The following is an 18,124-nucleotide window of genomic DNA, read 5'->3' as shown; positions in this document are numbered from 1 at the left end:
ATCTAAGCAATTTTTTAGTTTTTTTACAAAGTAAGCAACCAGCATAGACTTAAAAGTGTTTAAAAATCTTACGGTAAGTAGCAATAGAAGCTTAATATTTTCCTCCCAATCTGACTGAAGTTTTCTCCCACATGATTAAAAATCAAATAAATATCCCTTTAACTAAAACCTAAGTAAATACCTTTTTGCTTTTAAAAAGTGTAATAACGTGTTAAGAATTTGGCGATATAGTAAAGTCTCTTTAAAGCACTTCCTCCAAGTCAACTAGCTATACTGACAGAAAACATGTCAAAGTAGAAAAAATGAACATATTCACGTCAATAAATAAGCATTGATTCAAGCTTCCAAGAACCTCTTAAAATTATTTACCGAGTTCTTTTCTGGCTTAACAAGACACTAGTCACATACAGAAATCCAAATAGACCTATTTCAATTAAAAGCAATACACAAATTCCCTCCTCTTCAATAAAGCTAGCTGCCAGACCTCTGAATAAAAATTAAACTTGTATATTTTGTGTTAATCCTGGAACTTGAAAGACAATAGAAATAAAAAGAAATAGAAGCATCTGTAGTAAATATATATAGTTCTTCACTTAAAAGTTTTGAACTGTGGTATATTTTACAATATCCTGCAGGATATTGTAGAATATTTAGTAAAGGGAGTTCTCATTAGTCTGTGCATAAACACCTTGCTGAATAATTTTCCAAGTCTGTAGCACAAGTTAAAAAGAAATTGAATAAGTTCAGCATACAATGATGTGTACAAATGATGGAAAGGCTTTTTCAAATAAGTATGTCTGTAAACTTAATGAATAAAAAAGTCTTGTAACATTAAAATTGTGATTTTAGTTTTAATGCATCTTGATTATTTACTACCAATTGCCTATTTCAAATAAAATTTTCTTGAGATTTTCAAGTTGCAAAATAGCTTTGCTTTGCACTATGATCTATGTTTACAGTTTTACTAACATCACACATGAACAGATCTATAGTGATTTGAAACTTCTGAATGAGCTTTTTGGTAGGGATTTGTTTGCTTGTTTGTTTTTAACATTTGTCCAGGGAGAAAGCAGCCAGCTCAGAAGCAGAGAATAATGTTAACCTATGCTGCACTAGGTCTGTTGAATACATTCCTGGCTTTACCTACATTAACAGTTCTATCAAATAATCTTTAACAATGCGTACAGATGTAGGGCTTGATGCAATGCTCACTCAAGTCATCAGGAATCCTTCCATCAATTTCATGGCTGCATTCAGCCTCTGTTTACTGTTCCAACATCTTTGAAAAATAATATTCCCAGGCCAAACATTTCCCTATTAAAGTATCTTGCAAATAAATGGGTAGTATCATGGTATGGTCCTTTTTTCAGATTAGCACTTCTAAGAATCTGAATCATATGCAAAAGATACACAGCATTACATGAAACTAACCAAGATCAAACTTCCTTTACAGTTATTTTAGTTAAAGTTTCAAGTTAACTCACTTGTGTGTAATTATGAAATTACTGTACTGATCCTCTGCTTACTTTGAAAGTGATTAATCAAAGTCAGAGAAAACCAACCATCAACTGAAGTATGTTTCAAATTTCCTATTCAGGGGTAAGTCTAAAAAGATGAACTAATTTAATTTTAATTAAATCCTCATTTAGAAGCATGAAATAAATGTTTTCTATTTAATTCAAATTAAACTCCAGTTCCAGTCCAAATTTCAAATATTCTCCACTTCTGCTACTTTATTACACATGACAGATTAACATTTCCTTTTTGCACACATATGCAACCAACAAATCCAATATCATCAAAAAATTTAAAGAATTTATACTTTTAACAGTAATAAACATATTATTTATTCTACCCCAAAAAATTCTAGTGATACGGAGTGAAGATGCATTCTCTAAACCACAGTGAAACTTCTGTGCTAGATTCTATAATCACAAATACTTTTAACTGCACTTTATTTACATTGCAACAGTTTTACTATGTGAACTTACAAGTCATCTCTTAACTGAAGGGAAAAATAAGTTAGAGAGATGCAAGAAAAAAGAAGAGTAGATAAGAAAAGGAATACCTACAGGAAGACAACAATTACATACATCAGATTGTAGACTTTTCAAAAGCTTTAATGTGGATGGGAATAGGGCCTTGTCATTTTCTGATTTAATCATCGTACACACCTCAAATAATCTAATGTTTTCAGAGTATGCATAACAATGCTAATGTCCTATAATTCTGTGCTGATTAGACAAATAAATACGAATGAATGTGAACCTTTATAAAGCATTGATTTCCTCTCATTAGTGAGCTCTTCTTCCAGACTTCACATAGCTTCCCCGGTCTTACCTCAGTAGCATCTTCTGGATTTCTAAAGCTGAACTCAACCCAACCCTGTTTGCCATTATCCCCATCTTTTACTTTTTTCTGCTCCTTACATCCTGCTCTACATCATTTTTCCTCTCTATGAAGAGCCAGACACTAACATGGTAGTATCTTGATTAAAAGAAATTAGATTATCAGGCCAGTTCTCCACACCTTTGCAAAGCTCTAGGGAAACAGAACTGAACTAGTGTACGTATCCAGCCTTTTATGTGGTTTGTACTCTCAAGAGTCCCATAAACCAGAGAGATCTGTCAATCTTTTCTGTGGGAAAAAGGGAGTACAGGCTCCTGATAAAGCAGTGTGGCAAAACCTCTTCAAAAAGTTCCTTGGAGTATTAGGGAGAAAATTTTTATCATCTGTAAGTTTTGCCAGAGGACAAATGGTATTTTTCCTATCTTGCTTTCACAAGAGTATTACAAAAACTCTCCACATGAAATGGGCTGATGTTAAGCATATTATCCCTTTGCCTAGCAAGCTGTCAAGTCTTGGAAACTGGATGCTGTCATGCTAGCACATCACTCTCTAGGAGGCTCAATACACGTAACTGAATCTGGTAAAGTCAAGCAATGAATTATCAATTGCAATTTAAGAAAATAAGTAAAATATCACAAGCTTTATTTCATATGTTTTGCAACCAGACGCCTCTAAACTTGTCTTCACAGTCTGAGGACAACTCACATATTATTTCTTTTACTCTATTTATCTTTTTTGGATAAGCCGTGCTTGGTATACAGGAACTTTCAACTTTCATTGAAATTCAATGCTAGGCATGCTGAAAAATGGGAATATACCCCAGGGCCACTTGCCTGGGTTGACTTCCTCACTCATCAGAATATTCCCCACTGTCTCCTCTACAGCGAGTCCATAGAAGGCCTGGTCACAAGCAAATACGCAAATGAAATCCTTTTGAAATTCGCTTCCTCCATGAATCCTGCAGGCTTTAAACACTAAAAAAGAAGTAATGTTCAAAGGGTACTATGCCTGTATCTATGCCCAGCATTTCCACAAAGTATAGGAGCCTAAGGAGGAAAGCACCTGAACCCTCCCTAGACCACCCTACATATATAAGTGAACACCAAGCACATTTTAACTAAAATAATAAATCATAACTTTAAGTTCGGACATCCATATAAATCTTGAAATTAAAAAAATAATAATAAATCTATAGAGCAGGATCTCTGCAGCTCTATGAGCAGTCTGCCCATGGGCCACAAGTGCAACTCTGACAAACAATGATTTTTCTGCAGGACCACAGTTCGCACGTCATTTAGTTTCAATCCACTGCTAAAAATAACTCAGCCACAGTGAAAACTAATGTCAGACTGACACAATTACCAAGTACCTAAAAACTGGCTCTTTTCACCTAGGAAAAATGACATTGAAGCAATAGCTGACAGTTGCTTTAATTGTATTCCAGAAAACTTATAAATGTACCTCCTGAAGTTAAGTTACATATAACAACCCATAAAAAACTTGCATTTACATACCTATTGAAGAATGCTGACAAAATAAGCAATCAAGTCCAACTCTGATTACAATTACAGCAAGCACTAACTGGCATCTTAACTCACAGAAAGAGCAACTCTCCTGGTGACCAGCAGATCTAATATCTAGATATTACGGTTCTAGCAAAGTCTATGCAAATATCTCATCTAGATATGCACATCAAGTATTTGCTCACAAAAACAGAATACACACAGACGTGCAAGTTCAAATGTACACAATTACTTATTTTAATTTGCCCAACATTTATCATCTCTTGATTCCAGAAGACTTGTTGAAAGGAGCTAAGCCATGAACATGGTGTTAGGAACTGGCCTGCACCTCAGCAATAACTCACCACACCAGAAGCAGCTCAGGTAAAGAGGTCTGTTCACACACTACAAACACTGATCATTCTTCAAGGTTAAAAAAAAAAAAATTAATTTTTTTCTTTTTACAAGAGAAATAAATCTTGAATGAAAAAGCATTTGGCACTTTTTTTTTTTACTGTTGAAAGAAGTATCTTTTTTTTATTCATGCAAAAATCGCCATACAACCATTATTCATGTTTTGATCAGAGCAGGTGGACAGGCTGCTTACTGATTTGAAGTAGCAGCATATTTAAATGAAAATTTAAAGCTTTCTTTTTTAAGAACCCTTAAATAAAGTCACACTTCCTTAGAGTTCAACCCTGAAAAGAAAGTTGTTGAACAAAAAAAAGAAAACTACCAAAGATACAATACTCAGATCAGCACCAGTATCAGTATAGGTGCAACTGGTTTGAACCACATAATACCACTACTTTCTCAAAGTGCTACATATCCTATTACCATATGGAGTTGCATTTCTCACAGTGATTTATGTGGGAAGCAAGTCCTTTGACATTGATTTTTTTTTCTTTTTTTCCCAATCTATATAGAGAACATACTTTATTTTCTGTTAGACAAATACTGTCTGCTATTAATTGTGCTCATTTTTTTCTTGAATGAAGTTACAACACCTATTTGAAATTCTGGTTATAACTAGTAGCACAGAGGCAAATACATTATGAAGTAACACCTGCCTCTAGCTGCATGCAAACTGAAGGCCACTGGAGGTTTACCCCATGAAGTTCAGCTGTACCATGGCAATAGCATTTAAAGATGGGAAGAACAGATGAGGTGGAGAAGGAGGAAGGCTTTCTGGGTGGATACTTACCCATGAAAGGTCTAGAACCCTGTCTCATTTTACTGATACGCCCAACTAGAAAAAGTCCAAAAGGACTGGTAGGACAGGCTACAAAAAAGTCAGTTTGTCCCTTACAACAGGCATTTGCAAGTGCAGTCTCCAGAGAAGCTCTGCAGTCTGTAGACACTCAAGAGTCTATCAGAAAAAGGAAGAGCAGTCTCTTTCCTTTCCCTCAGACTCTCTCTGCATTCAAAAGGTAAATGAAATCCAGAGCAGCAAAACCAGCATGGCAGCGGTGCACCTACAGCTATAGCTCCTAAACATAACAGTATCTGGATACATTATGACCTTTGATGTACTTATGTGTACAGGAGTTTCCTTAAATAATTATTAAGTTTTAATCATAATACATTTACAAATGGACAGCTGAGACTCTGGTTTTGCAATTACTTTAAGTCAACCTCAGCATCAACTTGGCTGATTCCCAAAAAGGGATTATCCGATTCTCCTACCAGTTCCAGCCACGTATTTTTGTCCCCACCTAGTCCAAGCACCATGTTAACAATACCAGTGAAAGCTTCTTACTCGGTTAGTTTCCAGATGAATCAATTTTCTGATCCAGCTTATCATGTGGCCACCTAAATGCTAGTTCCAACAGAAATGGGCGATGAAAATGCATGAAAACAGGTAGGAATACCACCCCTTTGCAGCCATCACCTGCATTTAGGTCAGTTTAAAGCAAACACAAAAACTCCATTTAAAGCCTAGAGAGGTTGAAAGGTCTTCCAACAGCTCTTTGGGAAGCCTGCAGCAAGACACATGCTTCTCCAATTCCAGTCTACTGCCTCAGCTATATCACATCAGTGTCTTAGGTCCCCACTGTAAACACACATTATCCATTAGAATGACTATGGTATTGTGTAAGACAACACAGGCTAAAATCCTGTCCTGAGAAATCAGATTTTTTAAGAAAGACAAGACAAGACACAATGGAAGATCCAGAGGAAGGGGAAGTCACTTTTTTTTGTTCTTTTAACTATATGCATTCCTACCATTCAAAGAACTGGATGTGTTAGGGTCTCACATGCTTTTTTCAAGACTTGAGATTTAACTATTTTTAAATAATCTTAATATGTTAAGTCACTAAAAAACACATAGGATATTTAATTGTAAGGGAACTACCATAATAGAGAATGCACAACACAAATATTGAAGAATTATGACCTCCCTGAGGAATCACGCTCACTGAGTCCTACTACAGCTCACTGTCATTCTTCCACAAGATTCTGAAGAGGTAGTAAAATAATAAACAGTAATGTACAATCAAAAAATCCATATTTTAAATCTCTTTAAATATTAGCTCACTCTGTCTAGAAACAGCAGGCAAGATCTCAAGTTACAAATTAACAAAAAGTGCCTCATAGGAAGTTCTTAAAAGGAAAAGGACTTTTAAAAGTTAACTCAAACCCTTTTCTAAAGATAAGCAAAAGCACTAAAATAAGAAAACGATATAATATACTTTTACAAACCTACTCTAAATTAAAAGCAGTAATGCTGAGATAAGATAGGTTAACTCTCAAAGAAAATAATAGAAACGGATGAGACAATTCCATCTGTTGGAAAGAAGAAACACAAGAGTGACTATACAGAAAGACATCTGACATCGCCAGAATTAGTTTTCTTTTTCCCTATTCTCAACTTCTGGCACAAAAGGCACAGAGGAAACCATTTTCTCAACGATTGAAAAACTGGTCTCAATCAGACAGCAATGTTCAACACGACACCTTTCTTGGTTCTTACAGCTTTACACAGCAATAATTCTCACTTCAATCTCCAGTTTTAATGCAATATGCTGAGAATAAAAAACTGGGAAATGGTAGATTGTTATAAGATACAACAGGAATAAAAGGTTATTACAAACAGATTAGTCCAGAGTGGAAATGACACAGGCTAAGCAGGAGGCATGGATAATCTGGGTAAGTGCCATGGAAAAATAAATATCATGATTGGACTTAAGGCAAATGGAAGCAGTTCAAATTGGCTTCCTCCAATTCACTGCAGAACATGTGATGCCCACATGTCCATTTCCAACAAACCTCACCATAAAGAAACAAAGGCCAATACTGTGAAGCGTTGAAAAACATCTACCACCAGCTTCTTCCATACCACAGCAACGTGAATTATTGCAGCTGCCTGATAAGCATGAAAGAAGAGTTTGAGGGTTTTGTTGGTTTTTTTGGTTTGTGGTGCTTTTTTGTTTTTTGCTTTTTTTTTTTTTAGAAGAGAGCTACCAGCATTTATCTGAAGCACACCAACCTGTTCATAAGTGCTGACCTTACAAAGAAGAGCAAATTTTATAAAACGCAGGTTGCAGTATTACAGTTGGTCTACAAGGCTCAGGGCATGGCTGTGGCCAAATGCAGTAACTCCACTCAGCCCACTTCCCCTGTCCATCTACATGCTCCTACAACTTCTCCTGGCTCAGTTCTAGCAGGTTTCTGTCAGGTTAACTTTTCACAAGATCAGTTCCTTTTACCTCTCCATGTGAGGCCACAAAAATACTAGTGTTTGCTTATCAGAAAATTCAGAAACTCCTAGTTAAGGACAGGCTGTCTCTATAACCAGCAGTCCATACTGATTTAAACTGATAATAAAAATCACAGCCTCACAGCAATAAGTGATCATGTCATTGCATGAATATAAGGAAAACTTTTGGTAAGTGTGGTCCTAGAGAAAGGATCTCAAAAACCAGCTATTCTTAAGGGTTAAGATTAGCTTTATGGCAAAGTGTTGTTAATCTACTTGTTAATAAAGCCAAGTATCAGCAGTAGGTAGATTATGATCAAGTAAAAACTTTGCAGCTTAAAGGATCTTCCACCAGAAATAACTCGTTTACATGACAAATTTGAGATCATGGCTTGATTAGCAAACATGGAAGGTATTTCAAAAGCATGTTACCAATTTTTACCAAAAAGCAAAATCACAACTACTACAGCAGAACAGTGCCAATTTTTATGCCTCTATTATAGATTTAAAAAAAAAAAGAGGACTTCAGAAATAAACAGAAATAATAAAGACAGATATTGCATGAAGAGGAGAGATTGAACAAAGCAGTTAATGGTTTGAATTAAATTCAGACAGTGGTAGGACGTAAATACTTTATCACTACAGGACATCATACATGCTGCAGTCAATGGGGGACATGGGAACACAGCTGTTAAAACATATCACTGCAGCTTCAGAGTAGGAGATTGAGTCTTGCTCTAGAACCACAGTGAAGCCCTCTTTAATTAGCTCTACTATAAATTCATAACTGTTCATCCCAGCAGAGCAATCAAAGGCAGATGCAAACACTGTTAGCCACATTAACCCTGGCTACTGCAGACCACTGCAATCGACATGCTTTTAGCCCTGCTGGATGCATTAAGTTATCCAGGCTTGAGTGATTTTTGACTTATCAGCAAATTCCTTGCTATTTCTAACGGCTGTATCACCGTGTTTTAGGGCAACCTTGAGGACGTCTGTATTTTTTCCTCCTTTAAAACTACTTGAAAACAGTCCTTCTTTGATGAAAACTCAGAGGAAATACAGAAGTTTCACTTTTCATCATCAGCAAAAGCACAAAAGGACTCTGATATCGAATATGTGAGGCATTCCGTAATTCTTACGTGAATAAAGCATTAGACCTACTGGGCTGGCAAATGGTCTTGACCTTTGAGGCTCAAACCAAGCATGACAACTGTAGGTTTTGTTGAACTCAGGTTTGCAGCAGAAACAAGTGAAATAGCATTGATGACACTTACACAGTCAAAAATACTAAAACAGGAATACTTAAAGAGAAGAAACCTGTTGTTTTTTCCCCCCGACATGAAATTCCATTTTGCACCCCCTGCTTCTCATTCTTTCCCAGCTGAAACTAGTACAATTCTCTGGAGTAGCTAGAGTGTGGTTAAGCAGAGGAAGCTATGCTTGTTTGCATGGAATCTGCTATTTCCTCTCTGCCAAAACACTTGTTTAAAGAAGTCATGTAATATTTCTATTAAGCTGTAAATGCAGTTGACAAGGAAATGGCCTACTGGCAGTGCATTACCTTTGTGGCAGTGCCAACCAGCCTACAGCAAAATAGTGCACATGGTAATTTCAACATGCATTCCCAAGTAACAAAATTGTGCCTTACATAAATACCACAGAACTCCAGCAACATCTAGAAAAAGCAATGAAAATTTGCCCAGGCTTTCATGCTTGCCTGTATCAATTCTGTGTCACAACTAAAACAAAGTAGGAAAGCATCTACATATGTCCAAAAGTCTTGTGAAGCTATATCATATGACACTGGGAAAACTATTGCAACTTAAATCTGTGTATGTCTTGTTAACCACTGTAACAACTCACTAATAAAAATTAAGAAAAACTGTAGGTATCAAATATACAAAAGAGTACTAACTGCATACAAGCCCTTAAAAACCATAATGTAATTCATTAACAAGAACACATGTTCTATGTAATCCAGAATTGTTGTGTTAAATTACTTTGGCCTTTGATAGCATTCATTTGATTACAAGAATTAAACAGATTCACAAGCTTTCAAACTCAATGACTTTTGATTTATAAGCAGCTATTGTTATGTGTATAAAAATCCTCTCTGATAATGTAGTCCCTGCCTTTCAACAGCTAGTACTACTACATATAATGATGCTAAAATGAACTCAGATGTAAAGACATTTTCATTAAAAGTACAACCAAAACCCCCAGCATGATCAAATGTATTTAATTTGTAATCAATAGTTCTTCAAAATATTTTTAAATGTGAATTCATCTTAAATTAAATTCCCATCAAAAACAAGCTTCAGAGATATTTATTTTGTTCTCAGCTTTCATCTGAGTATTTTCAGTTTGAACAATAATTTTAAAATTGTTAATTACACAGAAAAGAAAAATAATATGGTACAGGAAAATTCCTAAGTTTTGCTTCCAAAATTATGTAATGCTTCTAATTGCAAAACACTCACTAGCTTTAACTGAGCTGCACATTGCCATAAAACTTCAGGAAACATCTCTGCTCCAAAAAGCACACATGAACAAAAATCAAGAACCCCACAAACAAAAATCAAGAACCCAACAGCACTAAATACACTGGAACTCATATATGGGTCACCTTACAGTAATCATATATGAACAGTACCTTCTCTTTGAACAGTGGTGGCTTCCTTATATTAAGATCCTGATATATGAGGCCCCAGCAAAAGAAAACTGAATACAATAATCTAGTAAGCATGCCGTTTTTGCAGCAAATCACAAAGATGAAAAAAATCTGCTTTTAGCAATATAAAGTGCCTTATTAATACCAAATGGGCTTTAGATATAAACAATTCAAGAACAGAGTATTTATTGATGCTCAGTGCAATCAGTGTAGCTATTCTATAGCTCATTTAAAAAAAAAATAAAAGTATGACTAACAGTGGCAAGTTATTCCTAGATAAACATTGTTCCCCATGAACTTCTCCAAGTAATTCCTTTATAACTGCTACTTCTCATAAAGCAACTAATTCTATTTACATTTTATTTTGCAAAAAGTAAACTAATTCAGCAACAGACTTTAAGAGTCAGTAATATATAAAAACTGTCAGGGGTTACTAATATTAGCAGTGCTCACATAGGACAATTCTGAATCCTTCTTTAGGTCATCTTTACTTCAAAACTCCCTCTCAAAGGAGGATGGCCTCTTGGTTATGGAACTCTCCAAGTGCAAGTACAGTATGGAACAGGATCTAGGATGTTGCCTTCAAGTCAATTAAGCACTTACTGCTTTAGCTTTCTCTCAAATGGAGATAAAAGCATTCTAAAACCTTACAGAGATGTGTCAAAACACAGGCAAACTGCAATAAATAGGAAGCAAGACAGCAAGTAAAAATCCTTAGTCTTAAAATCCTTGTCCATAAATGCACAGTTCCCTGATTCCAGTATCAGTTTTTTGAGCTTTTCGGGGTTTTTTTGTTTTTTAATATAACAAACAAGAAAACACCACCATACACACTTACCCTCATTGGATGAATATCAGCATACGGAGGCTTTCCTTCAGCCATTTCTATTGAAGTGATACCAAGGGACCAGATGTCTGCCACGCAGTTATAGCCAATCTCTTGTATTACTTCAGGAGCCATCCAAAATGGAGTTCCTATAACAGTATTACGTTTTGCCATTGTATCCTGTAATTATATTATTTATGCGATTAAAACAGTGATGCTTATTTTCAGATTCTTTTGATATTAATTCTATATTTAAAAGTGAAATTAGCCACCCAAAGGTCAAATGGTAGTGACTTCCAATTAAGACGAAACAGATTCAACCCATCGGCCTACAGAGGCCAAACAGGTGACAATGATCATAAACCTCAAACAAAAGTTTAAAGTGGGATGATCAGGCACTTAAAATACACTGGGTTACAAAAATAAACAATTGAAAACTAAATAGCTTTGCAATACATTAAATACTACTCATGATAAAGAATGTTAGCTCTACCATTGCCACTAGTCACTCCTCAGACACAAAATTCAAGGCAGAAAAAAAAGACAAAAGTAAAAGAACATGGCTAGGAGTACTAAAGCATTTTTAAATCATCTTTCCACAGGTACTTACTGTTAACTGGCCAGCCACACCAAAATCAGCTAATTTTGCATGTCCCTCAGTGTTAAGAAGGATGTTTCCAGCCTTTATATCTCTATGTATTTTTCTCATAAAGTGCAAGTATTCAAGTCCTTTAAGAGTAGATTTCAGAATAGTTGCAATTTCATCTTCTGTTAGCTGCAAGAAAACATAGAACCATTTTCAGGTATACACATAGAGTCTATTTAAAACTATTTAAAACATGATCATTCCATAATGATTATTATAAATAATACAGACAACATAACTCCACTATTTTAACACAGGAATATGCCCAATAGCATTTACAATTCAAAACTGTGATCTACTAACTTGATCCATATAGCTAGATTCTTACATGTTTACAGTCCAATTAGAGCAAGCAAGCTACCAAACTAGAGAAGGGGCTGACTGACACAGATCAGATGACAGAATATGCAATATTCTCTTGCCTGTCAATCAAAAGTTACTATTCTTTAGACGCTGAGATCCTTCATAAAGACTGCTGCACAGTTTCTACAATATACAACTAATACATTTATCACTAAGATCATACACACTAATTGTCAAGTTATGCATTACCTTTGTCAAAACAAAGGTAATGGTGGTCACCACTGGACTAGATGGCACACACCAGAATACTTCCCTGGAAAAAGAGATAGCCCTTTCTCTAATGTGGAAGGCTAAAGCTATTCCTCAAACATCCATGCCCTTAAGTTCTTTACACAGTTTGCCCAACAAACTAGCACAGTCCTACATTTGGAAAGAGATGAAAGGAATGTTTTCTTTATTTCTCAAATTCCTACATACAAAATGCCTGCTAAGTCTAAAGCTAGTACTATCAAGCTTTTGTCCACCAGCTATTCCTGACTGCACTACTATTAGTTTCTCATTGCCAGCAATTTACAAGTTAGATAGGATGAATTACAAGCTTCTTTGCAAGAACAAAAACAAAAAACAAACAACAAAAAAGAAAACAAACCACAAAACAAAAAGCAAGGGATAAAGGTGTACAGAAAATAGCCAAATAATTATTTATCACAAAGTTTGCAAAAAATATATTCATCAGGGATAGCTTGCTACTTATTATCTATAGGGAGATAATATAGCATACAAAACTACAAATGCCCGAACAGTTCCCAACTAGTTTACCAAATTTTACCGAAGTCTGTCAAGTAAGCCATTCCTTCTAAGGCTAGTGCCTTCATTTTATATGGAATGTAAATAAATGCTAATTTTTGAAAATAAGTATTTCTCACTCTGCCTGTGCTCCGTACTGACACAAACTTGTAGAACTACACCCATACAGATGGGGCCCCATTGACCTTCCCAAAACCCTACTCAGCCTTGAAAAAGGACAATTAAGATGTCAGGGTACTCTTATGCTGGAAGGTGCCAGTAACTATTATCACTTGTTCCTTTAATTCTAGACAATTACAGAAATGATTGAGAATGGATGCCAATCAGATGCTACAGGCTTTTTCTTACACCGTTCTTTTCTTGTTGCCAACTGATGCAGAGAATGAACGCTCACTGAACTTTTGGGTTCTTTTTAAATTGCCTGCATCACTCAACAATTACTAGATGATATCCTCATAGGAAAATACAAACAGATTGAATATATGGCTCTTCAATTTCAGCCACAAATACGATATTTTTTTAAGTATCTACCAACAATGTTAATTAGTTTGCTGTCTGTGCAAAGATTTCGTGTTAGTTCTTAAGTGTAGATAATCCACATGAGCTATGCTATAATATAGCATGTTACTATCGCGCTATAAAGTTGTACAATTGAACTACCAGAAATCTTAACATAGCTGGCCCTGAATACGTTTTATAAGACAAGCCACATTTTAGTAAGCACAACTACCACTATGTGCAGGCTGTTAATATCCTCTGGTCTCTAAAAACCATATTCCTTTACATAATGCTTACCAGTGCATAATACTATCTTCTACAGGCATGCTGAATTTTTAGTGGGTTTCTTCATGTTCCTTAATAACAGCATGGCCTTCAGTTACTTCTGAGAATTAAGGTAGAAGAGTTGAGGCTCTTTAGAACTTCAGAGTTCCTGAAGTCAACAATACGTTTTGCACAGTTATACCCAGCTCTCTTTCATATCATGTTTGCTGTTTATTTTTCAGTCAGAATGAATGGAAAGGTACTCTCAAATTAGTCAAGTAACTGAATACAAACTGAGAAAGAAAACTGGAAATTTGAAGAGTAAGAAAAAAAAAAATCGCAACAGGGATATTTACTGAACTCTGTAAAAGCATCGCAGAGAAAACACTAAGAACTCTTGCTTGACTTTTTTTTTTAAGCTGACCAGACAAACTTCAGTTTTAAAGCTAAAAAAAAAAAAATTACCAATGATTAAACACCTACTATAAATAAAGAGGTGGCATAGACTGGGCAGTCCAAAACGCTTTTCTTATTTACTACTTCAATATATTGCAGAATTCATATACTATCACAAATGACACAATAAGCTGCAAATATCAACTGGCAACAAGCTGACAGATATTTCATTACCAAAGAAAATACAATACAGTAAAAAAAATAATTGACACATATTTCCATTTATCTGCTTCAAAAACTACATGGACTACTAAGTCATCAGTTCGCACAGTTGTTTACCTTCTTTGCTTTAGATCAAGGTAATAGCAATACATAAGCTCCTGAACAAGGCTTATAAGAGAAACAGTAAGAGTGAATCTTTTGCAGGTACCAGACCCCCCTGAGAACACTTCTCAGATTTTCATCAACGTTTATTCTAGAATAAAAAACACACACACAATTCATTCCATGTGATGCAGTTTCTCAAGGAAATACAAAGAAACTATTCATGCAACTGAAATGCTGTTCAATTACACTACGTCGATACTGTATTACAAGAACTAAGCAAATGAACTTGACATACTCTTAGAAATGCAAGAAACTGCAAAACTAAGAATGAATACTCTAATTTGGCTGCAACACTGGGTTGCATTTTTCCCTTCCTTCTCTACTTTTCCAATCCTACATAGAAATTAAATTAAGCAATAGCAATTCATTCCAGTTTCAGTTTTGAAAGTGTTGGTACATATCCGCACCTCTCTCCAAAACAACCACCACCAAAAGCCCACAAGAAACAAAAAAACCCACTCATAATCATTCTAAGCCAACAGAATGACTCAACAGAAAGGAAAAAATGATTAGTCAGCAATATTATCTGCACTTGAGTTGCTCATAACAAGTTTTAATTCTTTAACAAACAGAACCACTTCCCTATTCCAGATTCTATCCAGTCTCATAAAACCTGGGCGTGGAGCCCAAGGGCACAGTTACACATACATTTATTTAAACAGCAGAGCCAAGCTCCAGTCCCTCCTTTCACTGCAACCTACAGCAGTAATTCCCACTGTGTGTCAGCCCTTCCACTGAACAACTGTAACTGACTCTAGTTAAAAATAAACCTGTCTGCCAAATTATTTTTCCAACAAATCAGTCCCCTGATTCAATTCATGGCATAGTCAACAAGGATGTAGCAGAGTAGGAACTGCTCCAGTTGGCATTGCTTTCCAAATAAGTACATGTGTTGCTATACCTAAAGAGTCTCAGTGATTTTATAAGCCTTTCCCTATGCAAGTAGAGGACGAAATTGATGGTGGCATTAGGTCCATGCTCCACAGCAAGCAGTTACCGCCTCTGCTGCACGTTATGCATTCCTTGCCTGTCATTTATCTCCAAGATCTTTCAGTGTTTCTATTCACGACACACTGCTCAAAGCCTTTATTTGTGCTACTTTATGCTGACTGCTATGCCGCTTAAAGGACTGTATGCCAGGAGAACTGAAAACCCTGTTACACACAGCTCAAACAAGACAGCTTTCCTGTCATTGCGCCAAGGGTAAAACCATCTATGTGATCTGAAGTCAAGCAAGAAGGGACTTTAAATCAACTGTAAGATAAACTGAAGTATGGTCAGGAGGATATCTGGAGAAACAGATAATCCTCATTATGTGAGGTAATAATTTTGTGGTGAAGTACACTAAAACTGATTATCTTAAGACTCACGCTACAGGCAATTTAAGATCTGGTTATTAACAAATACTGTATCATGAACAGTTTATGACATGCTGAGTGTAACACTTTCTGCCAGAGCTTTGCCAAATCCACCCCCGTTCAGAAACAATACAATGTCCTGAATCTCCAAAGACTTCCATGCAGTTCATCCTGAACATGAATCAAAAAATGATCCCAAGCACTGACAAATGTATAGCAAGACAGGCATACAACTTACTCCCTGCTTTCACCTAGAAACAAGTATTACAAGAAATTGTGCTTAGAAGGCTCTGCAGAGACGGTCTCTCTTCAGTATGTTGTGTTCCTAAGGAGGTAAATCCCTAGCTTTAGTTCTTGAAAAATTAGTGGTTAAGCCACATGGAGATCTTTGGATCAGCTCTAGATGGAGAAGTGCTTTTGCAGCTGCATGGCAAAATCCAGCTCTCAAAAGGAGAGGGGAACAGAACACCCGTACCAAAAGGCTGACGAAGAAGCTATGGACTGAGAATCCGGCAAACCAGAAGAGAGTGAGTTCTAGAGGACTGCAGCCTGATACACCACCTGGAGACCATCAGTAAAGGAAAACTCTAGCATGGCTACATGTTACAAAAGTAAGAAGTATTTAAGTAACATCAAAATACACACAATGGTCAGAAAAGCCCATAGAAGTGAATGTTACCTATAAGAATTAAACAGAGAACACAAGTAGTGTTTGTCAGGAACAGCAGTAACAGGGAAGCACGGGGGAAAAAGAAGGGAAAACAGGCTTATTCTGCCCTAAGTGTTGAGAGACACATCAATCCCAACTCCAGATGTCCTAGATCCATCTACTTGTGCTTCATAAAATGTGTATATATATACAGACATATATATAATCATCATCTATATAACTCGATGCAGTCACTGAAGTCACTCCTGGTTATATTATTGCTAAACACAGCCAAGTGTATGCATAATAATACACAGACAAAATGTTTAGCTCTAATATAATATTTAGAAGGATGCAATGAATTTCCTGCCTTACTCAACAAGTCAAGAAAGTACACTCCCCTTCCCTATACAAAATTACCTTTTCAGAAAATAATATTCTGCCATATTGAACATTACCATGCACAACAAAAAAAGACTTTAAAAAAATCTTTCAAAATTATTAATTTCTTGGGGTTTGTGCCATTTAACTTTTTGCAGAACATAAACCACCTATGCATACCACTGAAAACACTTACACAAATACGAAATTCTCAAAAAAATTACTTCTAAAACCACAAACATTATTTAACTATGGCAGTATGGCAGCTGAGCCACACATACACCATTTCTTCCCTTACTGGATGCACAAAGCACTGTACAAAAAGTTCTAGTTACGTTGTTTCTGTAGACCAAAACTGCCTTTTGCAGATGTTTTTGCACAACATTAATGGTATTTAAGTATTTTGTATGCTGCAACGAAGGCAAATGGTTTCCTGGGCTGCATTAGGAGGAGTGTCACCAGCAGGTCAAGGGAGCTGATCCTTCCCCTCTGCTCAGCACTGGTGAGGCCACACATGGAGTGCTGGGTCCACTTCTGGGCTCCCCAGTACAGGAGAGACATGGGCATATCAGAGAGAGTCCAACAAGGGGCCATAAAGATGATCAAGGGACTGAAGCATCACTCCTCTGAGGAAAGGCTGAGAGAGCTAGGACTGTTCAGTCTGGAGAAGGGAAGGCTCATGGGGGACCTCATCAATCTGTACAAGTATCTGAAGGGAAGGTGCAAAGAGGACAGAGCCAGACTCTTTTCAGTGGTGCCCAGTGACAGAACCAGAGGCAATGGACACATACTGAAACACAGGAGGTTCCCTTTGAACATCAGGAAACACTTTTTTACTGTGATGGCAACCAAGCACTGGAATAGGTTGCCAAGGAAGGTTGTGCAGTCTCCCTCCTTGGGGACATTCAAAAGCCATTTGGACATAGCCCTGGGCAGCCAGCTCTAGACGGCCCTGCTTGAGCAGGGTGGTTGGACCAGATGACCCACAGAAGTCCTTTCCAACCTCAACCATTCGGTGATTCTGTATTAGTATCATTTACAACTAAATCATTCCATACAGCAGGATTAGGTGCATTTATGCCAATTTGAATAAATCAGGGGTGGCTGGTTGGTTTGTTTTAGTTGACTGATCTACATTTAAAGCTTGCCTATCACCCCAAAATAAAGGAATTGCAAAATATTTAGCTACTAAGGAATATCCAGTAAGTTAGTTGACTGTCGGAACAAAAGGCAAGTTATGTGTTCTTAAGGAGGTAAATCCCTAGCTTTAGTTTTTGAAAACTTAGTGACTGAGGTCCCTGCTAACTGGAAGCTAGCCAATGTTACTCCAATTCACAAAAAGAGTGAGAAGGAAGACCCGGGAAATTACAGACCTATTAGTCTA

General features: G+C 36.5%; 1 protein-coding gene across 2 annotated transcripts in view; it reads right to left on the bottom strand.

Annotated features, from left to right (window-relative positions):
* STK3 (serine/threonine kinase 3) overlaps positions 1 to 18,124 on the bottom strand; it is a 144,711-nt gene that overhangs the window by 99,376 nt on the left and 27,211 nt on the right. For both annotated transcript variants that reach the window (XM_030011546.2, XM_030011545.2), the window contains exons 5-6: positions 11,662 to 11,826; positions 11,064 to 11,231 (exon numbers count right to left, since the gene is read on the bottom strand). In XM_030011546.2, coding sequence (XP_029867406.1) covers positions 11,064 to 11,231; positions 11,662 to 11,826 — 333 coding nt within the window. The remainder of the gene's footprint in view (positions 1 to 11,063; positions 11,232 to 11,661; positions 11,827 to 18,124) is intronic.

Source organism: Aquila chrysaetos, chromosome 4 (assembly GCF_900496995.4).
Source record: "Aquila chrysaetos chrysaetos chromosome 4, bAquChr1.4, whole genome shotgun sequence".
NCBI lineage: Eukaryota > Metazoa > Chordata > Aves > Accipitriformes > Accipitridae > Aquila > Aquila chrysaetos.
This window is presented reverse-complemented; position numbering and strand designations above follow the sequence as displayed.